Genomic DNA, 27,088 nt, shown 5'->3' on the forward strand with positions numbered 1-27,088 from the left:
CATTTTAATGTTTCTTCTCTTGATCAAATGTAACTATTTTGGATGTTCTATTTACAATAGAATCAATTCAGTGATTTTTATACTTGCATATGATCCTGGAATTATTTAGAATTAATATTACCTCAGTCTTCAAATTCTCAGGTGAAAAATAAACTAGCAGCATATATAGGTATTCAACAGGAGAAGGAAGTACATGTAAACAATTGTCAGGATGAGGGTTCTGGTTGAGAATTACAGTAAGTAGGAACATAATCTTCAGTTCTCAAATTTAAGTTTGAAATTGATTACTTCTAAAGCAATAACCTGTAAATCTCCCTAAACTGAGGAAACAGTTACTAATCAAGCCACATCATGATGGTGGCTTTGATAGCTGTAAATTGAAGTTTTAAAAGATACCAGCAGGCCATACAAAGCTTCTTGGCAGGCTGCATGTTGTGCAAGCCTGTTCTAGATAATTGGTTTACCAGCGGTGAAATCCACTTACCTTCACTACCGGTTCAGCAACAGGAGCGCGTGGGAGCGCGTGCACACTAGCACCTCTTCTGCGCATGCGTAGAGGGTAAAAAATGGGACATAATGACGTCCCAGTGGGTGGGTGGGACCTCCTGCCGGTGCTACCAGTTTGCGCGAGCCGGATGGATCCAGCTGCATTTTACCGCTGGATTCTACTATTCAGTATATCTGAATTTAATTTTTTCTAACAGTCAGCTGAAATTTTTTCATTTCAATATCTCAATCGATACTATAAGCTTTTCGCATTTTCTTTTATGAAAATAAGCATGGAATCTGAACTTGAAGTAGAGAACTGTGTCTGGAATATGCTGCTTACTCTGAATTGGTGTTGAATCCTAGGGACTGCCTGGATTAGTTCCTGTGGTTTTCTTGGCAAGATTTCAGAAGTGAATTGCAGTTGCCTCCTTCCTAGGCTGACCCAAGGTCATTTGGCTGGTTTTGTGCCGAAGATGGGACTAGTAATGCCAGTGTTCAATACTTGTATAATAAACAACTAATATCAGTTAAGAAAGGGTTAATGAAACAAAGGCACATTTTGTAAATAGTCAGCAGTACAGAAATAGTGTAAATAAATAATAAACCCTAGAGAAGAATGCTTCTAAGTTTACAAATACAACACAAATATTTTTAATATACATAACAACAATCATGATTAAAGTATCTAAATTAAGCAAGCTATAAATATCATATGGCCCCAAACTGCAACCAAGTTAATTATTTGATAGGCTGATTACTGTTACAAATAAAATCAATTATATCATCCATTTAGAACAAAAGGGCAAAATTGCTTAGAAGAGAGCTAAGCCCTTATTCAACTATAACCAGTAAGTATTTGTTAAGTTTCCATTGATGCTGAAAAATACTGTATGAATATGAATTGTCATGGTATCTATTTTTCAGAACCCTTTTTGCTGGAGGGAAATTAGTTTTAAAACAAATGCAACAAGGAACAAGTGAATTATGTTTTCTTATTCCAGTATTTGTGTTGTGTGCATATTTTCACCTGTCTGAAAAAGAGCGATATGTTATCAGAGAACAACAACAACAACAAAATCAGATAACTTCCTTTCCAAGAGGGCCCGAAAAATTGTGGCAGGCGGATTTAGATTTACAGATATTTTTGAAATCATAAATATTGTTGCCGCCCGGTCCTGCAAAGGTTGCTGAAGCAAAGTTAATGAAGGCCGACTACTGACTTTTCATTATTGATTGGGAGGGGATTCTTAAATTTGACACCAGACAAACTTATTTTCCCAACTCCTGTTTCGGAGAGCGAACCGGCTGGTAGGCTCTCGCCCATTTTTCTACGTCCGAAAGAAGCAACCCTACTGCGGCACGAAGGTCCCCCACCTTCGACAGGTATCCCCCTATCATGCAGACTGCGCTCTTCCTACCCAGCCGGCTGCCTTTTGTCTTCGCCTTGCTTATACACGTATCCGTCGGTTGGTCAGCAGCCGCGCCGCCTCCCTCTCTCATTCATGCTTTCACCTCCGCCCCCGTCCCTCCCGCCGCCCGCTCTCTCGCTCTGTCTGGCAGCCCCCACCTTTTCCCTGCTCGCTCCGTCTGGCAGACCCCCCGCTCCATTCCGCACGCTGGCGCTTCTCGCGAGATCTGGGGGATGCCGACGTTACTGCTGCTGCCGCCGCCACCGCCGCCGCCTTGGAGGGGGAGACACTGGCGGCGGGTGGGGGTGGGGGGGAGAGCCTGTGACGTCGGGAGTTTTCCTCAAAGTCAATAACGAACCTGGCGAAGGAGACGGCAGGAATCGAGGCGAGCGCTGGGCCCCGGGCCGCTCCGGGTGTATTCAGTTGGGAAAGAGCAGCCGCCGCTCCTAACTCCCTGGATGCTGCGGCCGAGCCGCCCGGGCGGGCGCCTCCCTAAATAGCGGGAAAGCCACTATCGATGTAGCCGCCGCCCCGCCTGCATCTCTCAAGAGAGGCGCTAGCTGGAGTCGAAACCTTCGCAAACCACAACCAAGGTAGACCGCCGCAGCCGTGAAGGACTCACCCCGGCAGGGGGGACAAGGGAGGAGAAATCGTGGGCGCCCCCCTGCCCGGAGACCCGCTTCCGCGCCAACGGCCGGCACCCGCCACCCTCGCCTTTTGCTGCAGGTAGGCAGGCTCGCGACCGCGCTGATAGAGGCGGTTGGAGGGGGGCGCGCGCGCTGGGAAGACGGGCGGCGGCGGAGGGGGGGAAGCTGTTGGAGGCTGGCTGGCTGGGCGCTGGTAGCTCTGGGGGCACGTGAGGCGAGGGAGGGGGGGCAGGTGGGGAAGCCTGGCGGCTCCGGCTTCCCGCTCCCTGTGACCCAACGCGGCGTTTCCCCTAAACCCGCCGCCATCCTAAACGCGCCTAGTGACAGAGAGGGGGAGGCGGCGGCGGCTGCCTCGTTTTCGCAGCTCCTCCTCTTCCTCCTCCTCCTCCACTTCGAACCAGCGCATGCAGCAGCTGAGACTTAAAACACAAGTCCTCTTCTGGTGTGTGTCCGGTTGGCGGGGCCTGCCGGGCTTCTGTGGAGGCAGAAGGGTTATGTAACATTAATATATCCCGTGGTGGGGGAGGAGGGAAGGAGGGAGAAGGTGTACGTCTGGCCACGAGGTGCATCATAACAACACTCGCGCGCGCAGCCCACCCCGTTATTTGTACGGAATGCTGTTGTAGCTGAAAGGCCGTTTGGAATGGATGGCGCATTACAGTTACACGTTTCGCTTCTCTCATATGCCCAGCCTCCCTCCGGAAACACTCTTTGGTCGCCGGGCTTCCTCCTTAGATGTTCTTATCTCTTCTTACATTCTGTTCTAAGGCGTAAATGAATGCAAAATGCGCTTAATGAAGGATCCTTTCCGTTTTCTTCCCGTTGTAACAAATCTGCCTTCTAATAATAGAGACAGCAAAAAGATAGCCTGCTCTTCCTTGCAGAAGTCCACTGGTGCAAGTAAACAAAGCTTGCTTGTTTACATCACGTCTGCTGGACAGCCATGGTTACTGCTTTGCATGTAGAGGCATCGATGTAGGTTGTTGTGACATGTCTGATACTGCTTTCCTTCAGTTTATGCAGCCCCACGATTCAAAGAAATTAGTACATTCATCACAGTCTGAGAATTTCAATGCAGTCTTTTCCTGTATTGTATGTGGGATTTTCTTCTTAGTTAATCAGTCACTTCAGTTAAAATAGCATAGTGTTCTGTTCAAATCATCATTTATACATCATAAATGATGTACTTATAATGTTGACATATGGGATTGATGAGATAGCATCAAACATTTTTGTTGCCTCTGCTTAAAAGTTCCACTTTTTTTTAAAAAAAGAGCTATATTCGAAATCATACAACGTTATATAAGTTATGAAGTAGGTAAAGTAGGCAAACATTTCACAAAGCTATATGATTTGTACACACAGGAGTAAACAAATAACAAAATCTGAGGAGTAAATTAAATTTACAGATTCCTACTAGAAGTAAACAGAATGCTTTATGAACTTTTAATATGGAATAGTTTCTTTGCTTCCACAGCAGGATTTAACATAAAGTACTATATTATATAAAGGAACTATAATTTCAACTGTACATTTTCAGTACATATTTTACAGATGTATTTCTTCTGTCTTTGCTTTTTTTGTTTGCCTTTAGAAAGTGTATTCTCTTTTGGATGAATCAATTTTCCTCTTAAAAAGCCTAACTGAAATTCTCATATTTCTATTTACTCTCACTGGAAGGGTTTAAATTGATCTCAGTATCTTTCATTGGATTGATCGCTATTTATATTTGTTAACTGGACAAGATAAACATGTTTGTTCAAAAGAGGAACGTGCATACTTTATAACAATATCAGAAATTCTGCTTTTCTATATTTGGTTAATGAATTTGTTTTAGATTTGTTTCCCCAAAGATCTTTCCCTTACTTTGCAGTTATTTTGAATGTTTATTTTACATTATTTAACCTCTACAAATTATTCTAGGAGCTGTTATTATATAGTATTTACCGTGCATTTCAAATAAAATTTGATTTTTCATGGATTCTCTATTCACAGTGAAATAGAGTCTTGGTATATGAAAGTTTATTTAGAAGAAATATCACTGATTTTCCTAGCCTGCAAACAAGACATGCTTTCAATTGGAATCTAATATATTATTTTATCTATTTTTAATTTGAAGAATACCACTTAAACATATTATTTTATCTTTTCATGTAAACAGCTCATTGGGAGTAGGAGGGTAGGAGATAAGTTCTTCTGAGTTCAAAGAGATTTATTTCCATCTAAAAATACATGTGATTAATGTCTTAACATGTTATTCTGGATAGAATCCTTGTGTTTCCACTGAAGGAACTGGATGTATAAATACAATTTGTTCTTGTAGCCCATTGCACATTCTGAAAACCTACTACTGTATGATATATTAAGGAGGAACCCTCAGAAAGAAACTTTGAGAAGTATGGAAAAAGAAAAATCTCATTGTATGAATAGATGTTTACATATGCGTATTTGGCTTCACTCACTTTTTCCACCTGAAAGTAGTAATTATGCAAATGACAGTCTAAATTTTTGAAAATGTTTTTGACAATTCAGATCAGTATGTACTATAAATTATGATCAAAATAACAAACTTTGTAAAATGGTTTAGCTATAAAATGAACAGATATACCATAGATATATAAAATTAAAGCTATAATGGCATTTGGGGCAGTGGCTATTGCTCCCAGTTCTATTCACTCCCAATTTAGCCTATTGTCTACTTTTGCTTACTTATATTCATGTCCTAGTGAAATAAATGGAATTTACTACAGAAAAGTCTGATTAAGCTTACAGTAGATGGCAGCACCTAACAGCTCTTGGTGGATATCGAAAAGCTGAGCAGGGTCAAACTAGGTTGGTAGTAGGATGCAACACCATTGGGAAATCTAAGGATATAGCAAAGACTAGTATATTGAAAAAAGTCTCATAAGAAAGCAAGGACAAACTGCTTTCATACTGTTGCACTATACTACATTCACACATGCAAATAATTATATCAAGTGTTAACTTCAACTTGAGCCAGACTTTTTCGAAGTCTGATTAAATTTGGACTGAAGTCTTTTAAGAACAGGAATAATTTTTATAGTCTGCAGTGCAGTAGGATTTAGAATTAAATGGCATAGTTAAAAATAAAGAATTAAAGTTTGGTTAATTTTGATCTTTAAATGGAGGCCCTAAAATCATCTTTATAGCTCATTTATGAAAATAAAGCTGCTTTATCCAAAAGTTATTCTGGAAGCTATTTCTGTAGAATTTGTTAAGGCTTACTACTAAGTGTTGTTACGATCTATAGTTAACAGATCAGAAAACTATATTAATGTGTTTGAAAGTTGGGAATTGCTTTAAATCACCCTGCTTATTACAAAATATTGAATATTGTGTACATTTTGTCCATTGCCACAGTGTGATAGTGAAAATCTGGGAAAAGATTGAATATATATGAATATTGACTAATTGAGCAAATTCTTAAATGGTTTATTTTGAATATGAATGAACCATTCTTTTTAAAAGTATATTTTCTACTAAGCATTTTAAAACAGGATTTCAGAATTGCTTTTTTCTCTCTTATTACATGCTTCTTCAAAACGGTACTAAACCAGTACAGAAAACAGTACATGTTAATTTGCTTGGGCTGACTATATTAATTTAAGAAATTGTGAATAAATCTTTTCTGTGCTCATGAAGACCATGTATATATCATAAAAATTAGTTACATGCTTATAAAAACCTTTTACCACTACATTTGAACATAGCTTGTTAATGAATCGGATTGTGATAAAAAAGTAACAACAGCATCCTAATTTTGATTGTGCAATATTTCAGTAAAATTGTGTTTCTTAGAAATTTGCCTAACAGATTTAAGAAAGTTTTCCAACTAAACCAGATCACACATAAGGTGTGTCACTTTTGATATTGATGCTTACTTACCGTATATACTCGAGTATAAGCCGACCCGAATATAAGCCGAGGTACCTAATTTTACCACAAAAACTGGGAAAAACTATTGACTCGAGTATAAGCCGAGGGTGGGAAATGAGGCAGCTACTGGTCAATGTAAAAAATAAAGATAGAGCCAAGTAAAATAACATGAATATTTATTTGAACGAAAAACAATAAAAGTGCAAAAGGGGGAAGGAGGATTCCCAGCTTTAGAAAATTTAGAACTACGCCGCCTTTGGTATGACCTGAGCATAGCTCATAAAATTATCTGCTACAATGTACTTCCTATCAATGACTACTTCAGCTTCAACCACAACAATACACGAGAACACAATAGATTCAAACTTAAAGTGAACCTCCAATCTAGATTGCAGAAAATGTGACTTCAGTAACAGAGTTGTTAATGCCTGAATGTGCTACCTGACTCTGTGGTCTCTTCCCAAAATCCCCAAAGCCTTAACCAAAGACTATCTAGTATTGACCTCACCCCATTCCTAAGAGGTCTGTAAGGCGTGCATAAGAGCAGCAGCGTGCCTACCGTCCCTGTCCTAATGTTCCCTTTAGTTGTATTCCTTTTATGTATTCAATTCATGCTTATATTTATATAATTATTTAATATGTATTTGACAAAATAAAATGAATAGAATAGAATAGAATAGAATAGAATAGAATAGAATAGAATAGAATAGAATAGAATTTTATTGGCCAAGTGTGATTGGACACACAAGGAATGAATGAATGAATGAATGAGTGAGTGAATAGAATAGAATAGAATAGAATAGAATAGAATAGAATAGAATAGAATAGAATAGAATTTTATTGGCCAAGTGTGATTGGACACACAAGGAATGAATGAATGAATGAATGAGTGAATAGAATAGAATAGAATAGAATAGAATAGAATAGAATAGAATAGAATAGAATAGAATAGAATAGAATTTTATTGGCTAAGTGTGATTGGACACACAAGGATCTACCACTTCTTTGGATGCCCTTCCCAAATTGAACACTGCAAGCATGAAAATGAGTCCTCCTTTAGCTTCCAAGGGACCAGGGTGCCTCTGAAGGTCAGTGCTCTAAGTACTAAGAACCCAGCACAAATCTAAGCCTGTATGCACACCAACAGTGAAAATACCCTGCACAGTGTCTCTTGGAAGAGAAGGTTAATTTTCATAGACGTTGGGGTGGCTCTTTTTTTTTTTTGGCAGGGCAATAAGGGTCTCTAATATCATTAAACCCACTTTAGAAGTCTCTCTGTGTGTGTGTGTGTGTGTGAGAGAGAGAGAGAGAGAGGAGGCCCGCTGAGCAAAGCGGCGGCGGGAGGCCGCTGGGGAAACGCGGGAAGTAGTCGGAGATCTGCTTGATGGGGCGGATGGGACCTGGGCAGACGCCGGCGGCCATGTGCTCCTGGATGCTGATGGGCGGCTTGTCGCCTTTGCGGTGGCTCATGCAGGTGGCGCCCGGGGAAGGAGGCGGCTGCGGGGGCTGCTGCGGGAGCCGCTGGTGCTGCTGGTGCTGTTGATGCTGCTGCCGCCGCCGTTGCTGCCGCCAGGAGAGGCCGTCGCCAGCCCGGCCCTGCCGCGCCGAGCGCCCCGGCCACGCTGCTGGCTGCTGGAGGAGGGCGGAGGGAGGGACGGGAGGCGAGCAGCGGCGGCGGCGGCGGGCGGCGGACGGCGGACGGCAACGGGTGGGCGGTGGAGGGTGATGTCACCGGCTCTGCCCAGCCCTGCCCAGGCGAGGCCAGCAAAAGGGCCGGGGCGAAGGGGCGACCGAGGACGGGGCTCGCAGCCCAGCTGAGCCGCTACGGAGGGGGAGGGAGAGCGGGGCCGGCTAGGCTCCGGGAAGGCAAAACGGGAGGCGTTCGTCCACCGGGATAGACTGCTGGGATCCACCGGGATAGACTGCTGCTGGAGCTGGAGGCTCGAAGGAAAGGGAAGGGAGAGGGGGGTGGTGGAGCTCAAGGTTCTTTAGCCCTAGACACCTGCCCCGCTAGAGAAGGGAGGGAGATCGGGCCGGCCAGTCTCCGGGAAGGTAGACGGGCCGGATTCTTACTTCGGGATAGACTGCTGCTGGAGCTGGAGGCTCGAAGGAAGGGGAAGGGGAGGGGTGGCTGAGGACGGGCTCGTTTAAGGCTCTTCCAAAGCAGCCCTGCTGAACCGCTACGGAGGGGAGGGAGAGCGGGGCCGGCTAGGCTCCAGGAAGGCAAAACGGGAGGCGTTCGTCCACCGGGATAGACTGCTGCTGGAGCTGGAGGCTCGAAGGAAGGGGAAGGGGAGGGGTGGCTGAGGACGGGCTCGTTTAAGGCTCTTCCAAAGCAGCCCTGCTAAACCGCTACGGAAGGGAGGGAGAGCGGGCCGCAGTAACTGAGAAAAGCCTGACGAGGCGGCTGGGCTACCTTCTGGCCTCATGAGTCGGCCGTCCGTCCGTCCGTCACTTCTCGGCTCGGCAGCCGGTTTTGAAAAAGGTTCCGTCGCTGGGTTTCGGGACTTTGTTTTTTTAAAAACACCACCTTCCCTTTTCTCCCTAGTTGGGGCGTTCCCAGTTCCTGTTTTTTTCCGCCTTGCCTGTTGAGTTTTACCTGACAAGTTTCTTGCGCTTCCTCGACCTCCCTCCCTCCCTCCGTCCTTTCCTTCCCCTCCCTCCCTCCCTCCCTGTCTTGTTTGTAGCCCCAGCGCCCCTTTCGGTTGTATTTAAATCCAGAGCTTGAAACCTCCTCAGTGGGAGGAGAGGAACCGTGCGATTTGGCAGCTGACCGCACTTGCACGGGCTGGGTAAGGAGAGCCCTAGACGGCCTGCGGCGCCGGGGGGGGGGAGGGAGAAAAAGAAGAAGCAGCCAAGAAAAAAGGGGTGGGGTGGGGGAAATGAATTTAGGAGGCGGCGTGTGTGTGTGTGTGTGTGTGTGTGTGTGTGTGTGTGTCTGCGCCCGTCACCCGCGAGGAATGCCAGCTATTTCTTTGAAGGGGCGGTGTAGCCAGGCGCCCTTCCTTCGCTTGAAACCGGAGGGTTTTCACTCTTCGCTCCCTGCGTGTGTATTTGTCAACAATTATAACTCTTCGGTCGGGTCCTTGCCTTGCCTCGCCTCCTCGTGCCTCTCTGTCAACGCTGTCAACAATTATAACTAACGCGGGTAATTGTGCGTGAGGGGTGTCTTGGCGTGTGTCCACATAGGAATAAGTACGCATGCGCGCGCACTAACGAGAGCTAGCTGCCTGCGGTAGAAAGGACTCGCTGCAAGAGGAAGGGCTGAACGGCTTGGCTCGAGTATAAGCCGAGGGGGCGCTTTTCAGCACAAAAAACGTGCTGAAAAACTCGGCTTATACTCGAGTATATACGGTATATCTCAGTAAAAGTGTGAATAAACAGCTTGTAATGTGTTGCAAGTTGTATAGGATTTCTTGATGCCCTGATTTTGAAATAAATAGATAGTTTAGGAAATAGTTTCGTTTTGTCAGTAATAGGTATGTTTTTGTTGACTTCTCAAGATTCAGGCCTTTAGTATATAAATATTAAAATATCTTGACGTTAAAAGCCACAGCTATATTATCTAAATTTTGAATTTGATGATTCTGATATTTTTAAATTGGAGGCTTTAAAAAGAGGAAGGATACATGGTTTTATCTCATGGTTATAATGGAAAACATATTTTCTGCCCTGAGCATAAACTGTTATAGAGATGCACATTATACCAATTTGGGACATAATTACTAATGTAGAAAGAGATGGTGAGTAGCTGTTCAATGGCTGTTTCATGTAGGAAGTATTATTTCCATTACTTCTATTATATATTTCTTAAAATCATATTGTTTACAATCATGTTGTTTACAAACTTTATTGGCAAGAGTTTCTTGCTCCTTTCACAGAAATTGATGCAGAATACTATAGAAAAAAAAGGGAAGGCAAATAAAAAATAGAAAATTTTCTCCTATGAATATGAATCTTAGTCTGACATAAAAGAATTAGAACCTAATCTTTATATACGTTTTGAATGCTCTTTATTGGGTGAGTGCCTATAGTAGAGATTACATGTAATTCCATTATATATCTCTGAGATGCTTAGTGATCTCAAAATCTTTTTTTATAGATTTTTTGGGATTGCTTAGTATTTTGTTTTGATTTTTCATCTCTGCTCAGTGAGGATCCAGAATTACATTTTATTTCTTCATTGCTGTAGTGTCGGTTCTTTTGTTTATCAGACATAACTAGAATTAAAGGAAATAACCAAAACAGAATATTGTTTTGGATTATGGAGATTATTATAAGACAGTTTTCTTCTAAGACAGAAAATCTGATATGTTGCGATTATTTGATTATCCGGTTAATCAAAGAATGGCCAAAATTATTTCTATAATTAAACCAGATTGGTCTAGTAGTTAAGGTACCAGGCTAGAAACTGGGATACCATGAGTTCAAGTCCCACCTTTGCCATGAAACCAGCTGGGTGACTTTGGGCCACTTTCTTTTGTGGAGATAATAGGAGAAGGAAGGTGTTGGATATATTTGCCATCTTGAATTATTTGTAAAAATAATAAAAGTAAATGAATGATAAAATATAATAAATGCTTGCAAGAGAGAGAAGCATCAATATGCTTTGTTTGTATTTGATAAGAGCCAATTAGAAATGCTTCACTGGGACAATAGTTAAGTATATCAAGTATACTTATGGCAATTCCATGGAGGATCTCAATAATTTCTATGTGTCAGAGCAGAATTTATAAACTGCTGCTTAGATTAATGTTTTTACTCTGGGCAGTAGGAGGCAGGCTGATTGTCTGAAGGATCTTCATTCTCCATCCACTGATAGTTTTTCTGCATCTTGGTAGACTTTCTAAATTGCTGCTTGGTTTAAAACAAATATATGAATGACAGTTAAGATACTGATTTGTTTTCAACTTTCTCTTGGTCTTTTCTTATTGCCTTTGTTTGTAATATTGCAAAGGGAGTATTGAGAGAATGTAGCACATGTCTTGTGATTGTATTTATCTTTAAAGATGTTTAGGTTTCTTTTAGAATTCTTTTCCCACCATTGTTTTCCAGACTTAGGTCTGAAGGAAAACAAGTAGATGTAATGAGAAGTTTCACTTTGCAACCAACCTTTACATGCATTGACAATAGCCATAGTGTCCTGTGGTCACATGGTCATCATTTGCAAGTTTAGTAGCCAACTTCTGGCCAGCAAAGTCAATGGAGAAGCTAGCAGTAAGTCATGGTCACTTGATCCTTAACGACTACAAGTGATATGCTAATTTTGTAAGTGCAGCAAGTCATGTGATGCATCACTTAACTGTATTGGTTAGCAACCAAGTTGCTGGTCATCTGTGGTTGTTAAGTGAGGATTACCTGTAGTCATGTGACTCACCATGTGTTTAGTACCTTTCTATTAGTTTTCTTTCTTGATTCAATAATATTATTAACTTCCCGAGACCCACAGCTGTAATAATTTCTTTTTCATGACTTGCAATGTCTGGTTAGTGTGCTATTCATTATCAATGAACTTTGTGAGCATGTACTTTTGAAATACGTAGAAAGGAAAAATTCTAAAGCAGTGTGGAAATAAGATATTATATTCATGTTATGTATTTTATTTTAATTTTGGTCAACCCTAAACTTTGGCACTCCGGCAGTAAATTTAGCAAATCACATTGTTAAAAGAGATTGAAATTGGAGGGAAGAGCTGAAAAGTTTAGTGTCAGCACCTAATGCTCCCCGCCCAAAAAAAAAAAAAAATAGGGAGAAAGATCAACAAGTCTCTTTCTCCCAGCTTTTTTTTTCTTTATTGGAGAAATATGGATTTTTGAGGGAGAGAGGGAGGGGGTTTATCAAAGGAAAGTTTTTGGGAAGCTTGTCCTGAAACTACTGCCTTTGCATGCAGGTCGGTTTCTTCCCCAAAGCCTAGCAAGAGCCAGGAGAGGTTTGCAGTCTCCCAACGGCCAGCTGATGGAGACATAGGTTCAACCCACAAATGTGGCTTCATCAGCCAAACACAGAGACTTGTTTCTTGGCATTGGAATATGGTGCTAGATCTCAATCTAGGGGGGTTCTTCCCCCCTGCTAAGCTGTTTTTGTAAAGGTTGTGCTGCTTGACTGCCTCCTTTATGGATCCAGCTGCCTCCCAGGGCCTCCCCCATCCATGAGGTATCCCATGCTTGCTTAATGACCTGTGCATTCATTTAACAGCATCAGGGAGAGCAGGGGTAGGGGTCTTTAAACAAAGCTATCTCACTTAATGGTTATCACCACTTGTACCCATAATTTGCAAGCCCCATTATGGTCATAGGTTGAGGACTACCTGTATTAACTTTTTCTTCTCAGTTCAGATGGTAGCCTCTTGAAGTTGCAAGCAATAGACCAGCTGTCTGGAGAAGGTCTACATCGGACTGCTGGATAGTTGCTAGTAATTGGATTTGGAATCCAATTACTAGCAACAATAGTAGCAGGAGGGTGGTGGTCTTGAGAGGAACTGCTTGCATCCTGTAGCTACCACTGAACTGACCATATGAAGCAGTGGCCACCTTATTAAATTCGTCCAACACTTCGGACCTTGGTATTTAGCTGGGGTTCTCCTGCAAGAACTTGACAATAACAATGTGTTGAATTGGGGATTTTTGTTTAGGAAATTTTTGTGGGGCCTGTTGCTGGGTGCAACAATCTTTTTCTGAATGGGAGTGACAAATATTGAAGCTGGGTTATCCTTACTTTGTATTTGATTTTTATTTTTCCACTCTCATTGCATCTGCAGAGAGGTGGCTAGTGACACTAGTCAAGATGACCCAATTCTTCCTGGATAAGAAGGGTCAGAGATAACACAGGATTGTGAATGAGAGAGCCTTGGAGGAAGCAGATTATGGAATTGCCCTTGAAAAGCATTTCGCAATAGCAATGGTCCAGAATACAGGGGTGACAGCAATTTGGGCTATTTTGTGATTTGTGGGTGTAACATCTCTGTTTTGCAGATTGCACTGGCTCCTTGTAGGCTTCTAGGAAAAATTCACAGCTGGTTATAATCTATAAAATACTACATGGCATAGGATTAGATTACTTATAGAAACTTTTGTTTTCAATTGTCTCTGCCCAACTCACCAAGACTGATAGAGTTGCCATGCTCCAAGGCTTTTCTATTAAATTGTATCGTTTTGTGGGAATTAAGAATTGTCCTTTCCCTGTGAAAATGGCTCTGATCCTGTTGGCTTTTTGTAAAGCGTTAAAAGGCCCTGATGTTCCCATAGGGTTTTGGACTGGGAGATTAAGTAACTCCCATTTTCTAATTGTTGCTGTCTCAATGCTTCAAAATAGAATTGTTTTTTGACCCCAGGCAGGTGTTATTGTAAGGTTTTTATAATTGATTTTAGAAATTGTGTTATTGTTTCTGGTTTTAATTCTACCGGTATATGTTGCTCAAAGTGAGATAATTTTAAATAGTTTTTTTGAAGGACTTTTTAAAAATAGCTTTTGCCTCTAATGCAGTTCTGAACTTCAAAATATATTTGGAATGTTAGGCATTTTGAAGTTCACTAATTTTATTTACACCATGCTATCCTGATACTAGATAAATTTTTGTTGTTATTATTGTTGTTTTTCAAAAGATTTATTGCTCAAACTTACACTCAATACTATAGTTCAGTACTAAATTGGTGCCAGTTAAGGGTCAATGGAATTCAAGAGAGGTTGGGCTTGGACTATTTGTGGCAACATAATGACTCTAAGCTGATCATACCAGCGGTCACCTGGTCCTGTGGTACTGTGGTACTATGGTACAGTGGTCAACGGACTAGTGGTCCGTGGACCACTGGTGGTCCGTGAGAAAATTTTGGTGGTCCCCAGAAAAATTATTTGCATTTTTTATATTGCATTAAATCAGGGCTCCTGAAAATACAGTCCCTGGGACAGATACGTGCAATGAATGTTCGTGTTGCTGCAGAGAGTCTCTCCCTTCGGGGTCTTTTTGCATGAGTTGGAGGGCACAGAAATTCCGATTTGGGGTCTGTTTCAGCCTCTTGGTGTGGGGCTTTGGGCGAAGGCTGGGGGGAAGAGTTGCTGGTGGCAAAGAGCCGGAGGGCCTCGTTCCAGTGGGCATTCTGGCCTGGAACTGGCTGACCATCTTAGCCCGCTGAACCTCCAGGTGCCGGTACTCCTGCTGGTCTTCCCTCTGTTTGGAAAGCCTATGCTTGTAGTCCTCATTGAGGTGCTTCTGCTGAGGCCTCCTTCTCGGTCAGGTCCAATTTGAACTGAGCCAGCTGTTTTGGCAACTCTTTCTTATGGTGTCTGCTTAGCTGCAGCAACTGCTTCCCATTGGGGCCCTAAAGAGCCCTGGCGGGCAGGTGAGGAGTAGCGAGTAGAGGCTGGCAAGGTGCCCCTCGATGTGAGTGACATTGAGTTGGCCACGCCCACCCATTCACATGACCACCTTGCCATGCCCACCCAGCCGGTCATTAGGCAGATCATATTAGTGGTCCACGGGATTTAAAATTATGAATTTAGTGATCCCTGAGGTCTGAAAGATTGGTGACCCCTGGATCATACAATTAACCTGGCCCATAGCTCTGCTTGCTCTTCTGCATTGTTTCCCATTTTTTATAAACTATTCTATGTATTATTTTGGGGGGAAATAGCCACATTGGGAGGGCCTCTGCACATCTTTGTGTTGTGCACCAATTGTTTTCTTTCCTGGATCAGGTGGCACTGCTCACAGTCATTTATGCTCTCCAAATTGGACTACTATAATGTAATGTACATGGGGGTGCCCTTGAAGAATACCTGGAAACTTCAGTTGCTGCAGAATGCAATGGCATAGGCAGTTTATGTGTACTTCTATAAACTTCTGCTCTGCAAGCTGCATTGACTGCCAATCTGCTTTTGGGTCCAATTCAAGATGCTGGTTTTAACCTTTAAAGTCCTTCATGAAATAGGACCTGATATCTGAAGAACTGCCTTTAGGTCAGTGGTCACCAACATTCCTGGCTTGACCGCCTCGGTGGGGGAGGGGATAGTTCCCTGTGAGTGACAGGCAGGTGTGTGTGAGTATGCGCAGCTCTGTTTGTGCAAACAGTGGGAAAGGGAGTTTTGCGTGCAAGCACAAGTGACTACTGCTTGTGTGAGGGGAGCTTCACGTGCAAGTGCAAGCGGCCACCCCTTGCATGGCCAGGTTTTGCACAGGCCTGGGGGTTGGGGACCCCAGCTTTAAGTGATTACATCAGCCAACCCCATTCGATCTGACAGAGAAGACATACTACCAATACTATCTTCAAGGGTGTTACATTTGATGGGTACCAGGAGGCAGGCCTTCTTTGTATGACATTTGCCTTAAGGAACATTCTTCTCAACCCGCTGAAGTCATGTTAACTTGATCTCTGCTATTTTGGAAGTTTCTTAAGACTTTGTTATATTATCAAGATTGGGAGTCTCAGCAAGCTGAAAATTTTTTGAGACAACTTCCACCATGATTGATATTTGTTCATTCATTGCATGATTTAAAGTTTTTGTAATATTTTCTTTTTCAATGATTTTGTAAATATTTTTACGGTTGCTTTATGTATCTGATGGCTGTATGCTGTCCAGAATAATTTTTAGTGAAATGTGCAGTTGTGTAAGTGTGATAAATAGGTTGAGTATTAAGCACTGGGACATCAGAAGAGTTAATTTTTGTTTATTTACACTTTCAGGCTGCTTTAAAATATTGGAAAGTCAGAAGAATAAAGGAACTCTAAAAGTAATACTGCAAAATATTCTTTAGTCTGAAGGCTCAGTAGAGCCATCATGAGCGATGTTACAATTGTGAAAGAAGGCTGGGTTCAAAAAAGAGGTAAGTATTAATTGAAATATATATCATAGAAAACATTTAGATATTAATTATTCTCATAATTGAATAAATATTCTCACTACTTATGTGGTAGTGTATTATATATTATAGCTTAGGTTCTTTAATGTTATACCTTGCTATGTGTTAATATAAATAGTCTGTAACTGACTATTTACTATCATCATTTTTGATAAGCCCATTAATATGTAGACCAGCATAGGTATTCTGCTGGTATAAGTGACCTAAAAATTATGAACCAGCAATTTCAGATTTTAAATAAATTAAAATATAGGCAAAAATGTTTATAGAGAATGAAGAAGAATCCATAATATACATTTTATAATTATTGTAAAAGTTATTTTATTTTATCCCTTGATTAAATAGTATCTTGTCTGTTATCAATTTCCCAAGTAGGCATTTGACTTCAACAAATAAACTATAGGCTACAGTGGCATATAATATATAGGTTTAATGTTTGTTATATAATGCATGTATCTTGATAATATCAAAATAGTATGACGAATTGTGTTAGAACAAAATGTAAATTCCTATTAATCTATTTCTTATAAAGTTAACCAATCATGCTTTTTGTCTAATTCTTAAAATGATTTTAATAAGTGACAAAATCAAATATTATAATTACACGATAGCTATAATAATTATGTAATATATAAAAATACATGGGGAATTTCCAGATTCAAATTTATCTTAAATCACCCACTTAGAAGACATTAGAGAAATTAAAAGATAAAAAAGGATGAATTTTAAAATTGATATTAAGAAAAGAAAGTAAAAGTTTAAATCTGGAATTCATCTATGCCCTAAATAAGACTAATGAAAGATTCTATGAAAAATTCTAATAGAAATTGCAGATGGGGAGTACATGAATGAAATGCTAGATCTGAATTTAGATAAATTCACTTCTCAAAGAGAAAAATAGAGGAAAACTCCCCAAAAGGTTTTTCAATACATGGCCACTCTTGTTTTGATGAATGCTTGGAGACTACAAAACCTGAAGGAAGGGGCTATATGTTCTTTTCTGTAAGACATAGTAGATATTCAATAATTGATATCTGCTGGGTTTCTAAGGCTCTCACATCATTTATTAAGGAACTGGAAATTCTCTCAATGACATGTGTACCAAATCCAATTTTGAGAAGAAAAATTACTTTTCAAATAGAGGGTGAATAACAGTCTGTAAAGAAGTCATATTCCACAAATATGAAAAAACAAAATGTTTCTTCAACAAAAATACAACATCAGGAATGTCGGAGACAACAATACTGGAGATACGTAAAACTGATATGAGAGGAATTCTTATAATGTTTGCCTCAATGTAATAGATGAAAATCACAATGGAAAGCGGGGGGGAAATAAAAGAATTAGAAAATTTCATGAAACTAATCTAAAACAGGTATTGAGAGAACTAAATAGAGTTAAACAATTAATGGAAATAGAAGAGCTCCAAAAGAAGATATATCAAACATTCTCATGATGAGAATGCAAAGTAATTGAGGATTAAGCGCCATTTAGTTTGTTTTTGGGGAAAATGGACACAGCATCACAACTGAGATCGAAACCCAGTAGCCAGTGCTGGATGTTGAATTTTTTCCAGATAAAGGAGGAGGCATGAAATCAACCCTTCTGATCTCTAGATGGCTGTTTCCCATGAATTAACAGCAAAAATGGATTTTTTTGCAATTTACTTACTAGTTGATTGGCTGGAAGGAGTGGGGAGTCTATCTAGGTTCACTGCTGTGGTGCAGCCAATGTGGATACAACCTCATTGGGATATAGTTATTTTTTTAGCTTAAATATTTCTCTTGGTATTTTTTGTTTTTTGGATTGGATAATAATTTAAAAGAAAAAGTAAAGATTTAAATATATGGAGTACTTGATGAAAAGTTCAATAAGGAATGACAAGAAAATTAAAAACTGATGTAGGGGAAGTTTATAGAAAGGTTAATATTTTTAAGAAACTACATTGCAAAAATCCTAACTGAATTAACATTCAGACTTTCCATGGGAACACATTTGCTATATATTAAACATTGTTGATAATCGATTCACAAAATAAAAAATAAAAGTACCCTGAGTAGATTGAATATTTGGTTGTAGTCATGGAAACACAGATGTGCATGCCTACAATTACAGTTTTAAAAACTAGAGAAAGTTTGTGTTTATCTTATCTTCTGTTTAACAGTTTGGTTTCAAATAATGATGTATAAGGCAGGAAGAATAGAGGGTAGAAGAGGTTCCTTAGAACAATTGTTAGAGAAGGAAGATAAAGTGATAAAACAATTTCTTTAAGCTTACTATACAGTGTTTGTTGAATTGGGATCTAAATTGACTCAGTCATTTGAAAACCTATTCAGTCTTTGGAAAAAAAAACACAGATGGAAGACTTGATAAGATGAAAAGTGGAAAAGTCTGTCAAACAAATATCTGCAGATATAAAATAAGTTAAGGATAAGATGGACATTTTAAAAAGTAAATGGAGAATTGGAGAGAAAAATGAATAGTGTGGCTGCGAACTCAGAAGGGATTCACTTTGAGATTTAAGACTATCCCACGGAGTTCAGATGAAAATATAGAGGAAAAATTATACCAGCATTGACCAGTTTTTTGAACTGCGAAGATGAGGATATTGAGGCAAGAGAGATTCATAAGGTACATGTATCTAATAAACACACATTTTTCCAGTAAGGTTCCTCGAGACTCCAGGAATGGGATGACTCTTGTTCTATAGCTCTATAGACTGAGTTTAAACTGAAGACATGCCCTCTGCTCACTGTCCCCAGTTTTGACTCAGTCTAAAGCTTGACTAGACATGGGAGAGTGAGCCCTGAGAGCTGATTAGAATTAGGCTGATTTTGCAAGTTTTTTCAGGATAGTTGCTGAAAGAGGAATCCTCAAAGAATTACAGTGTGAAGAGCTGTAGGCTTGAGTCCGCTGTTAGCTAAGGAGCTGAAAGAGCAGGAAAGTGGAGATCAGAAAAAGACTCCACTAACTAATGCGCCATTTTCGGAGATAGTGTGAAGGGCCGTTGGCTCGAGACTGCTACCCCAAATCAAGAGGAAAGCCTCGAAGGAGCTGCTGGCTGGACTGTGAGGATCGCAGCGTCGCTGAAGAGAGAGGTTTGACTTTGGCGCATTAGTAAGGCTCCTCTTTGCAGCCGGTGCCATTTTGGGGCGTTTGGAGGCTGTGGTGGTGAAATTGGAGAGACTGGGAGGCACCATTTTTGGCTGTTGGAGTAGCATGAACAGCCCTGAGCTTGAGCCCACTACTCATAAAGGCACAGTTGGCCTGTTGGTCCGTGTTACCAGCTGGTAGCACTCAGGAGAAGGAATCTCTTGGCTTCCAGCACAGAAGGGAGTGCAGTCTCAGAGTAATTTCTGACCCAGACTACATGGTGGTTTTCTTAAGCTGCCTGCCCAATTGGGAGGTAGACTGGGACCTCCAGCATTTCGAAATATCTATAGAACTGCTGAGACGTTTAGGCTGCCTGCTGGTTGGTAGAGGTAGAGCGCAGTCGAGCAGGCCTGCCAGGTGTGTCTCCAAACATGTATCCTTTAGATCTAACAGTGGGGTCAAGGGAGTTGCAGCCACAATAAAGGCCAAGGCTGTCACTAACAAGAAGCAATCTAAGGCCCAAGAGAAAGCGGAGCAAAGACTTCAGAAGGCCTTAGAGAAATAGGTGGCAAAAGGGGCAAAAGCAGCAGAGAAAAGAATGCAGCTAAGGCCCCTGGTGGACAAGGATGTTATGGCGGGTCCTTCTTACAGCGAGATATCGGAATCAGACAATGTCAGCACTACAGGAGGCTCAAATGTTCAGGAAGAACCGGGTTCAGTGCTGATAGCAGACCCTGGTCCATCAACAAGCAGCATGTGGCCTCCATAGTCCCTGTCACCTTTACCACAAGAGAGGGTACTTGCAAGTCAAAGAAGGCTTCTGCCCAAGGCCACTTTCACTTCCACAGCGGTGGGCTCCGCCTGACGGGCGGGTGACACAGGAATGTCTCTTCTGGTCCAACAATGGATTTCTGAGGCAGTTAAGAGAGGCTTTGAGGCTGGCAGGCAGCATTTTCACCAACCAGCATCAGTGGAGCCTGACCTGCAGGCGCAGGGGAGATCCTTTCAGGACCCAAGGGATTTAACTGATTATCAGGGTTCCTGTTCTCTGGACTCTTCCTAAAGGAGTGATAATTCTATCTCCGAGGAAAAGGGCCTGATTGATCAGGAGTTATCAGAAGATGAGGGAATGACGCCTGAACAACCCTCCTTCAAGGGTTTTTTTCCAGCCTTATTTGTTTAAAACACTACTTTTTAAGGCAAAGAGTTCGACCTGGCTGGGTATGGACTTGTCAAAGCCTGAGGCTTCTCGGGAGACAGTGGATCCTACTGAAATCCTTTTTTTGGAGCCTATGAGAGAAACAGGCCATTCCAGCGCCACAACTATTTATGGACGTAATTCAATGTCAGTGGGTTTCTCCTGGAACTTATCCCAATTCCACATCTTTTTAACAAAAATTTTTACAATGTCACCCTGGACCTCACCAAGCTTCTGCAGATCCCCAAGATTGACAAGCCGGCATGATGGCATTAGCATCCCCCTCAGCTACTCTTACTGATGTGGATGACATCCTTAAACCAGAAGAGAAAAAGGTGGAGGTTACGCTTCACAAAGCCCACCAGGTGTTTGCTTGGGTGATCAAGAGTGCCATGGATGCTTCCTTTTTTACCCGAGGGCCACTGCTTTGGTTGAAGCAGATGCAGGAGAGAGTACCACCCAGTGATCTACGGAGTCACCAGGATTTCAATAAGGTGGTAGCTGCCGTGGAATTCATGGCAGATGACACACTGAATTTGGCAAAATTTGGAGCAAGGGCCATTGCCTCTTCTTTCATGGTGTTGCGTTTCCTTTGGCTAAAACACTGGCAGGCAGACACAAAGAGAAAGTGGAAGTTGGCTTCAATGCCTTTTAAAGGGACCAAGCTATTTGGAGCATCCTTAGAACCAATTTTGGTGGAATCTAGGGACAAGAGGAGAGTTTTGCCATCGATCTCCAAGAGGTTTGATTGCCGGCCCTCCCCTCCGTTTCTGTAAGCCTTATTTTCTCCCATATGCAGGGTCAGGCTTTCAGCGACAACAGGGGTTATGCACCCAGGCAGTATAATCAAGCAGGGCAGGGGTTTGTGGATAAAAACAAGTTGCAGATCCAGAACAAGTGGCCCTTTCAAGGGGGGTGGGCAATTGCCCTTTTCGTCGCTCATGATGACTCCAGGGCCACGGCTCCCATTGGTGGCCGGCTAGGGCTATTTTCACACCAATGGGAAGAGACAACTATAGACGCTTGGGTGAGAGAGACCATAAGATCAGGTCTCTCTCTAGAATTTCTCTCTGCTCCCCCGAGGTTTTTTATCCGCTGTCCTGTATACAAGGATGTGACCAAAAGGAAGAGCATGGAAGCCACCATCCAGCATCTACTGGATATACAGGCAGTGGAGGTGGTCCCAGTAGAACAGGAGGGACAGGGTTATTTTTCCATGCTGTTTGTGATTCAGAAAGCCTCGGGGGGGGGGGGGCGGTTTGAGACCAATTTTCAATCTCAAAGGACTCAACAAATATTTACAGTACCATAGGTTCAAGATGCATCCTCTACAGTCGATCTTTGAGAATGTCAGAGAAGGAGATTACTTGACCTCCATTGACCTCACGGAGGCATATCTTCACCTACTGATTTTACCACTACACAGACAGTACCTCCGGTTCTGTTACAACGACAGACACCTGCAGTACAGGGCTCTACTGTTTGGACTGGCTTGAGCACCCAGAGAGTTCTTGGCAGCGCTAAGGGCTTTTCTCAGGACATTACCAGTCCGGATACAATGTTTTCTGGATGACATACTAATACAATCGATCTCTCACAGACAGGCAAAGGAAGACTTATGGGTCACAGTTCAGCTTCTGCAGAGCCATGGCTTCTCCATAAATGTGGAAAAGAGCCACCTCAGACCAGTTACTTGCCTGTTACATCTAGGGGCGATAATAGACACCTTAGCAGGGCAGGTTTTTCTTTCACCAGACCATTTGGAGACCATTAACAAGACAGATCAGATTGGAAAAGGTGGCCCCTATTGCCTTACGAGTCAAGTTCCTAGGCAAGATGATATCTTGCATAGGGATAGTTTCTTCCGCAAGTTTCCATGCCAGACCACTATAGTGGTTTCTGCTCCCTTTCCAGAGGAGGGCAGAAGCAACTCTCCTGTGAGAGTTCAGGTCCTGAGAACAGTTCTGAGATCCTTCCTCTGGTGGACATCTGACCATATGAACAGCGGTTGTGTGTTCAGGGAACAGAAGCATTAACTATCACAACAGATGCCAGTCTGGGAGGCTGGGGAGCTTATTTCCAGAACCTGGTAGCCCAAGGGAAGTGGTCACAGATGGACTTAGACCAAAATATCAATTGGCTGGAGCCGAAGGCAGCTCGCTTGGCCATGACTGGGCCTCTGTGGCTCAGACTGCTAATGCAGTCTGTTATTAACAGCAGCTGCCTGCAATTATTGCAGGTTCTAGTTCCACCAGGCCCAAGGTTGACTCAGCCTTCCATCCTTTATAAGGTAGGTAAAATGAGGACCCAGATTGTTGGGGGCAATAAGTTGACTTTGTATATAAATATACAAATAGAATGAAGACTGTTGCTAACATAGTGTAAGCCGCCCTGAGTCGTCAGAGAAGGACGGGATATAAATGCAAATAAATTTAAAAAAAAATAGATAAAAATAATGAGAGGATTCAAGGAGCAGATTGCAGGCCAGCATATCCTCCTCCCCACCAACAATGTGGCCACAAAGGCACACATAAACAGACAAGGGGGCACAGACTCCAAAGCGCTCATGAAGGAAGCAGAGCGGCTATGTCGCTGGGTGGAGAAGAATGTGCTTTCCATAAGGGCCGAGCACATCTCAGGGTCGAGGAATGTATGGGCAGACTGGATGAGCAGGGCCACCATCGACCATTCGGAGTGGTGACTGCACCCGGACTTGCTCCGGGAGATATCGGATCAGTTTGGACGTCCAATATTGAATCTTTTTGCTTTCCCGACAAACAGTCAGCTGCCCTGCTTCTTCTTGAGGTTTCCAGTTCCGGGGGTGGAGGGAATCAATGCCCTTTGTTGCCCGTGGCCTCAGGAACTTCTTTATGCATTCCCACCCCTGGCCTTGATCCCGTAGGTGCTCAGGAGGATGTTAGCCGAGAGGGTGAGGTGATACTAATAGCGCCACACTGGCCCAGACATCCGTGGTTCGCGGATTTGGTCAGCCTGTTGATTGGCAGACTATGGAGGCTAGCTCTGACTACTCTTTGGAGGCAGGTAGCAACCTTGGCCTCAGTTTTGTCCTGGGGGCTCTAGGGTCTATAGCACACCACCCAGAGGTGCAGAGATTCCTTAAGGGAGCCACCAATTTAAGACTACCAGTGGTTCATAGATACCCCACCTGGGATCTCTCCAAGATGCTGCAGGCTCTTATCAAGTCACCCTTCGTACCTCTAAGGACTACCCACCTCTGTTTTCTAACTTATAAGGTGGTCTTTTTAGTGGCTATAACATCGGCCAGGAGGATATCGGAGTTGGCTGCTCTCTCCATAAGGGAAGATTTATGCATCTTCCACACAGAAGCTGCAAACTGAGTACCACCTTTACAAAATGTTACCTAAATATTGAAGTTTGGAGAATGGATTAAAATTATCCAGGACTGGTTTCTTGAAGTGGGGATGGGCCACTGCCTATTTGAGGGCCAGGGGGATCACACCCTCTCTTGCACCACTCCTCTCCAATTCATTCCTCATTCATGGAAATATTCAAGTATAATTAACCTGTTAATTAGTTATAATAGAAAGAATTCAGAAAAAAAACTTAAACTTTTCCATTATAGATTTCTGTGGTTTAAGACTAGTCAGTTGTTTGTTAAGAATTAACATGACATGATTTTTTATATTTAAGTACAAAAGAAACAAACCTACCTGAATAGTCAAGAAGAAATGCTTTATGCTGGAAATATTTATTTCGATTTCTCAAATTGGTTAACCCTTTTTTCCTGTAAAATTGACTTCTTAGTTTTTAAATTAAAATTTATGTTTTAAATTGAAAACTAAATTAAAATCTACTTTGAGAAATTGGGAAATAACTTAAGCATCCCACCACTTATTTGGTTCACTACTCATTTATTCTCTCTTTTTCTCTTGTTACATTTCTTGCTTCTATTTGCTGTCATGGCATTACATTATTGGATTAAAGAAGATGAAGACTTTGCTATTCAGTTTTTTCATTCTTAATTGGAGAGGAGCTTTAACAATTTTGTTTTATCATTTGTTGAAAATAACTGGACAATACCATGGTTTACTTTTCTGGTATTGTGTGAGTAGTTTCTCTGTTATGGAGAACTCTGTTCAGGACACTGTATTTTCAGTTGTCACTCAATGCTTTAATTATTCACTATACATCTGCTAGAAAATAGAAAAGGAATAGGTTGCCGTTATCTTTCTTACCAAAGATCAAATATTGTTTATCCTAAGAGAACAGGTGAATTAATAAACATATTTTATTTAGTAAATACATTTATTCTTAAATAAGAAATTGATTACATTTATTATTGTATATTTGATTTATTTGTAATTTACTAAGAATTTTTGTTAACTATGCTATTATATTGCTATGATGTCATAATTAGGCTTGAGTTTGAAGCATTTTTAATGTTTGCCTTAATTATAATTAGGGCTAGGGTTGTGAGTAGCCACCCAGTTCACCAGCACAAAGCTGCAGCTGTTTTTACTATCCTGCACTCTTCCAGCCCTGCTATGCACAGCTGATCTTTGTCGTCTGCTGTTGCTGATTAGGCATGTCTGGTTGTGCCAGGCCTTCTTGAGGTTAGGTGTGTCATTCCTCAACTTGCAAGAAGGCTGAGAGTGATTTAGAGAAAGCAAGCACAGCCTTCTTGCAAAGTTTTGGAAGGCCTCAGAAGCTTTTGAAGCTTCACAAGAAAGGTGCATGTGTTTTGGAGAACATCAGGAGAAAGAAGACAGCAGAGACTGAAGATAATCAGAAATTGGTCTACGTGACTGAAATTTCTTTGCATTCTTGTTCATGGCTTTCCTTTCTTTGTGTTATGAATGCTTATTTCTGTTTTTGACATTGTTTTTATCTCCTTGATTTCATTCACCATATTTAACTTCTGGTAATTCTGGGCTGTCAGCCTATCTGGGTCTGACATGTATCCAATTTTAATTCTTTAGCTCTCTTATTCTTTGATATCTTGAATGGTTACATTGAATGGTTTCCTTCACAAATGTCTATGTTTTTTGAGGAACTATGTTCCAAACTTAAAATGGACAGGGAATGTCTAAAAACATACAAAGGCATAGCTCTTATAGAATTCAGTAAAAAACAGTAGAATGTTATTTGTAGAATGTTATTTGTAAATATATTAGCTATGTAAAAGGAAGTTCATTCCCAAATAGTAAGCACTTACCAGAAACGTTATATTCCAAAGACGACATTGATGGAGAACAGTGGAATTACTGTACTTACAAATGCACTAAGTATATCAATATTATGAATAAGGGAGCTGTAATATTTTAGCTGAGGAAAAAGCTTTGACATCTTTGAATAGATATTTCTGCTGGAGGTTCTAGGCAAAATGAATCCTGGAGAAGGATCCCAGAAAGCATGTATCAACCACGAACGGCAAAGAGTACAATGAATGGAACACTCTGCAAACTTCTCAGTATGAAAGATACAAAACTCTTTCCTTTACTATTTGTAATCTCTTTGGAAGTCACAGCAAGCAAGATCCCAAAAGATAAACAAATAACTGGAATAATAATTAAGGAGAGGGACACAAAATGAAATACTAAGTGGACAATATAATAAGGTAAAGGTAAAGGTTCCCCTCGCACATACATGCTAGTCGTTCCCGACTCTAGGAGGTGTTGCTCATCTCAGTTTCAAAGCCGGAGAGCCAGCACTGTCCGAAGACGTCTCTGTGGTCATGTGGCTGGCATGAGCCAATGCCAAAGGTGCACGGAACGCTGTTACCTTCCCACCAAAGGTGGTCCCTATTTTTTCTACTTGCATTTTACGTGCTTTTGAACTGCTAGGTTGGCAGAAGCTGGGACAAGTAACAGGAGCTCACCCCGATACACAGCAGCACTAGGGATTCGAACTACTGAACTGCCAACCTTTGATCGACAAGCTCAGTGTCTTAGGCCCTGAGCCACCGCGTCCCTTTTGGACAATATAATATTAATATTAACATGTTAATTATGCAACCAAAACTCCATATGACTGTTGATATAAATAATCAAAGACTTTGGCGGCCTTTTCAGAAAAAAAATTAATGAAAAGAAAGCTAAGATAATAACAAGGCATTTAACCTCTGAAGAAGACTTTATAAAAGACCCGCTGTCTGTAAGACAGCAAAGGATTCAGTGAAATATATAAGACTCCACTTGACAGGAAGCAATAAAGATATATTTCAAAATAATTGCAGCAAATTATAGAAAGAAAAAGAATGAAACTGAGAGATATAACAACAACCAACAAGTTTCACGTGAGAAAGTTTGATGAACTGAATTAAGAATAGTCAATGGATCAGTCAAAGGGAAATTGTTGTCAAGCTTGGCATTTCACAGGAATGTATGGGTCATATTATTGATGTTCTTCAATATTATAAGATTTGTGGAAGATGGATTCCTTACATGCTGAGAGTTTCAAGAGTTGATACTTGCCAGCAATTGTCACACTTGACAAAGAAAGTGAGGAATTTCTTTATAGC

The 27,088-nt window shown here is 41.5% G+C and overlaps 1 protein-coding gene across 8 annotated transcripts in view; it reads left to right on the forward strand.

Annotated features, from left to right (window-relative positions):
• Nucleotides 1-2,135: 2,135 nt before the first annotated feature.
• AKT3 (AKT serine/threonine kinase 3) overlaps nucleotides 2,136-27,088 on the forward strand; it is a 191,060-nt gene continuing 166,107 nt past the window's right edge. For 4 of the 8 annotated variants that reach the window (XM_058165610.1, XM_058165644.1, XM_058165626.1 and 1 more), the window contains exons 1-2: nucleotides 2,136-2,624; nucleotides 16,120-16,259. In XM_058165610.1, coding sequence (XP_058021593.1) covers nucleotides 16,214-16,259 — 46 coding nt within the window. In that variant the 5' untranslated portion in view covers nucleotides 2,136-2,624; nucleotides 16,120-16,213. The remainder of the gene's footprint in view (nucleotides 2,625-16,119; nucleotides 16,260-27,088) is intronic. The other 4 variants (XM_058165618.1, XM_058165651.1, XM_058165636.1 and 1 more) reach the window with 2 other exon arrangements.

Source organism: Ahaetulla prasina, chromosome 1 (genome assembly GCF_028640845.1).
Source record: "Ahaetulla prasina isolate Xishuangbanna chromosome 1, ASM2864084v1, whole genome shotgun sequence".
NCBI classification, from domain to species: Eukaryota; Metazoa; Chordata; class Lepidosauria; order Squamata; family Colubridae; genus Ahaetulla; species Ahaetulla prasina.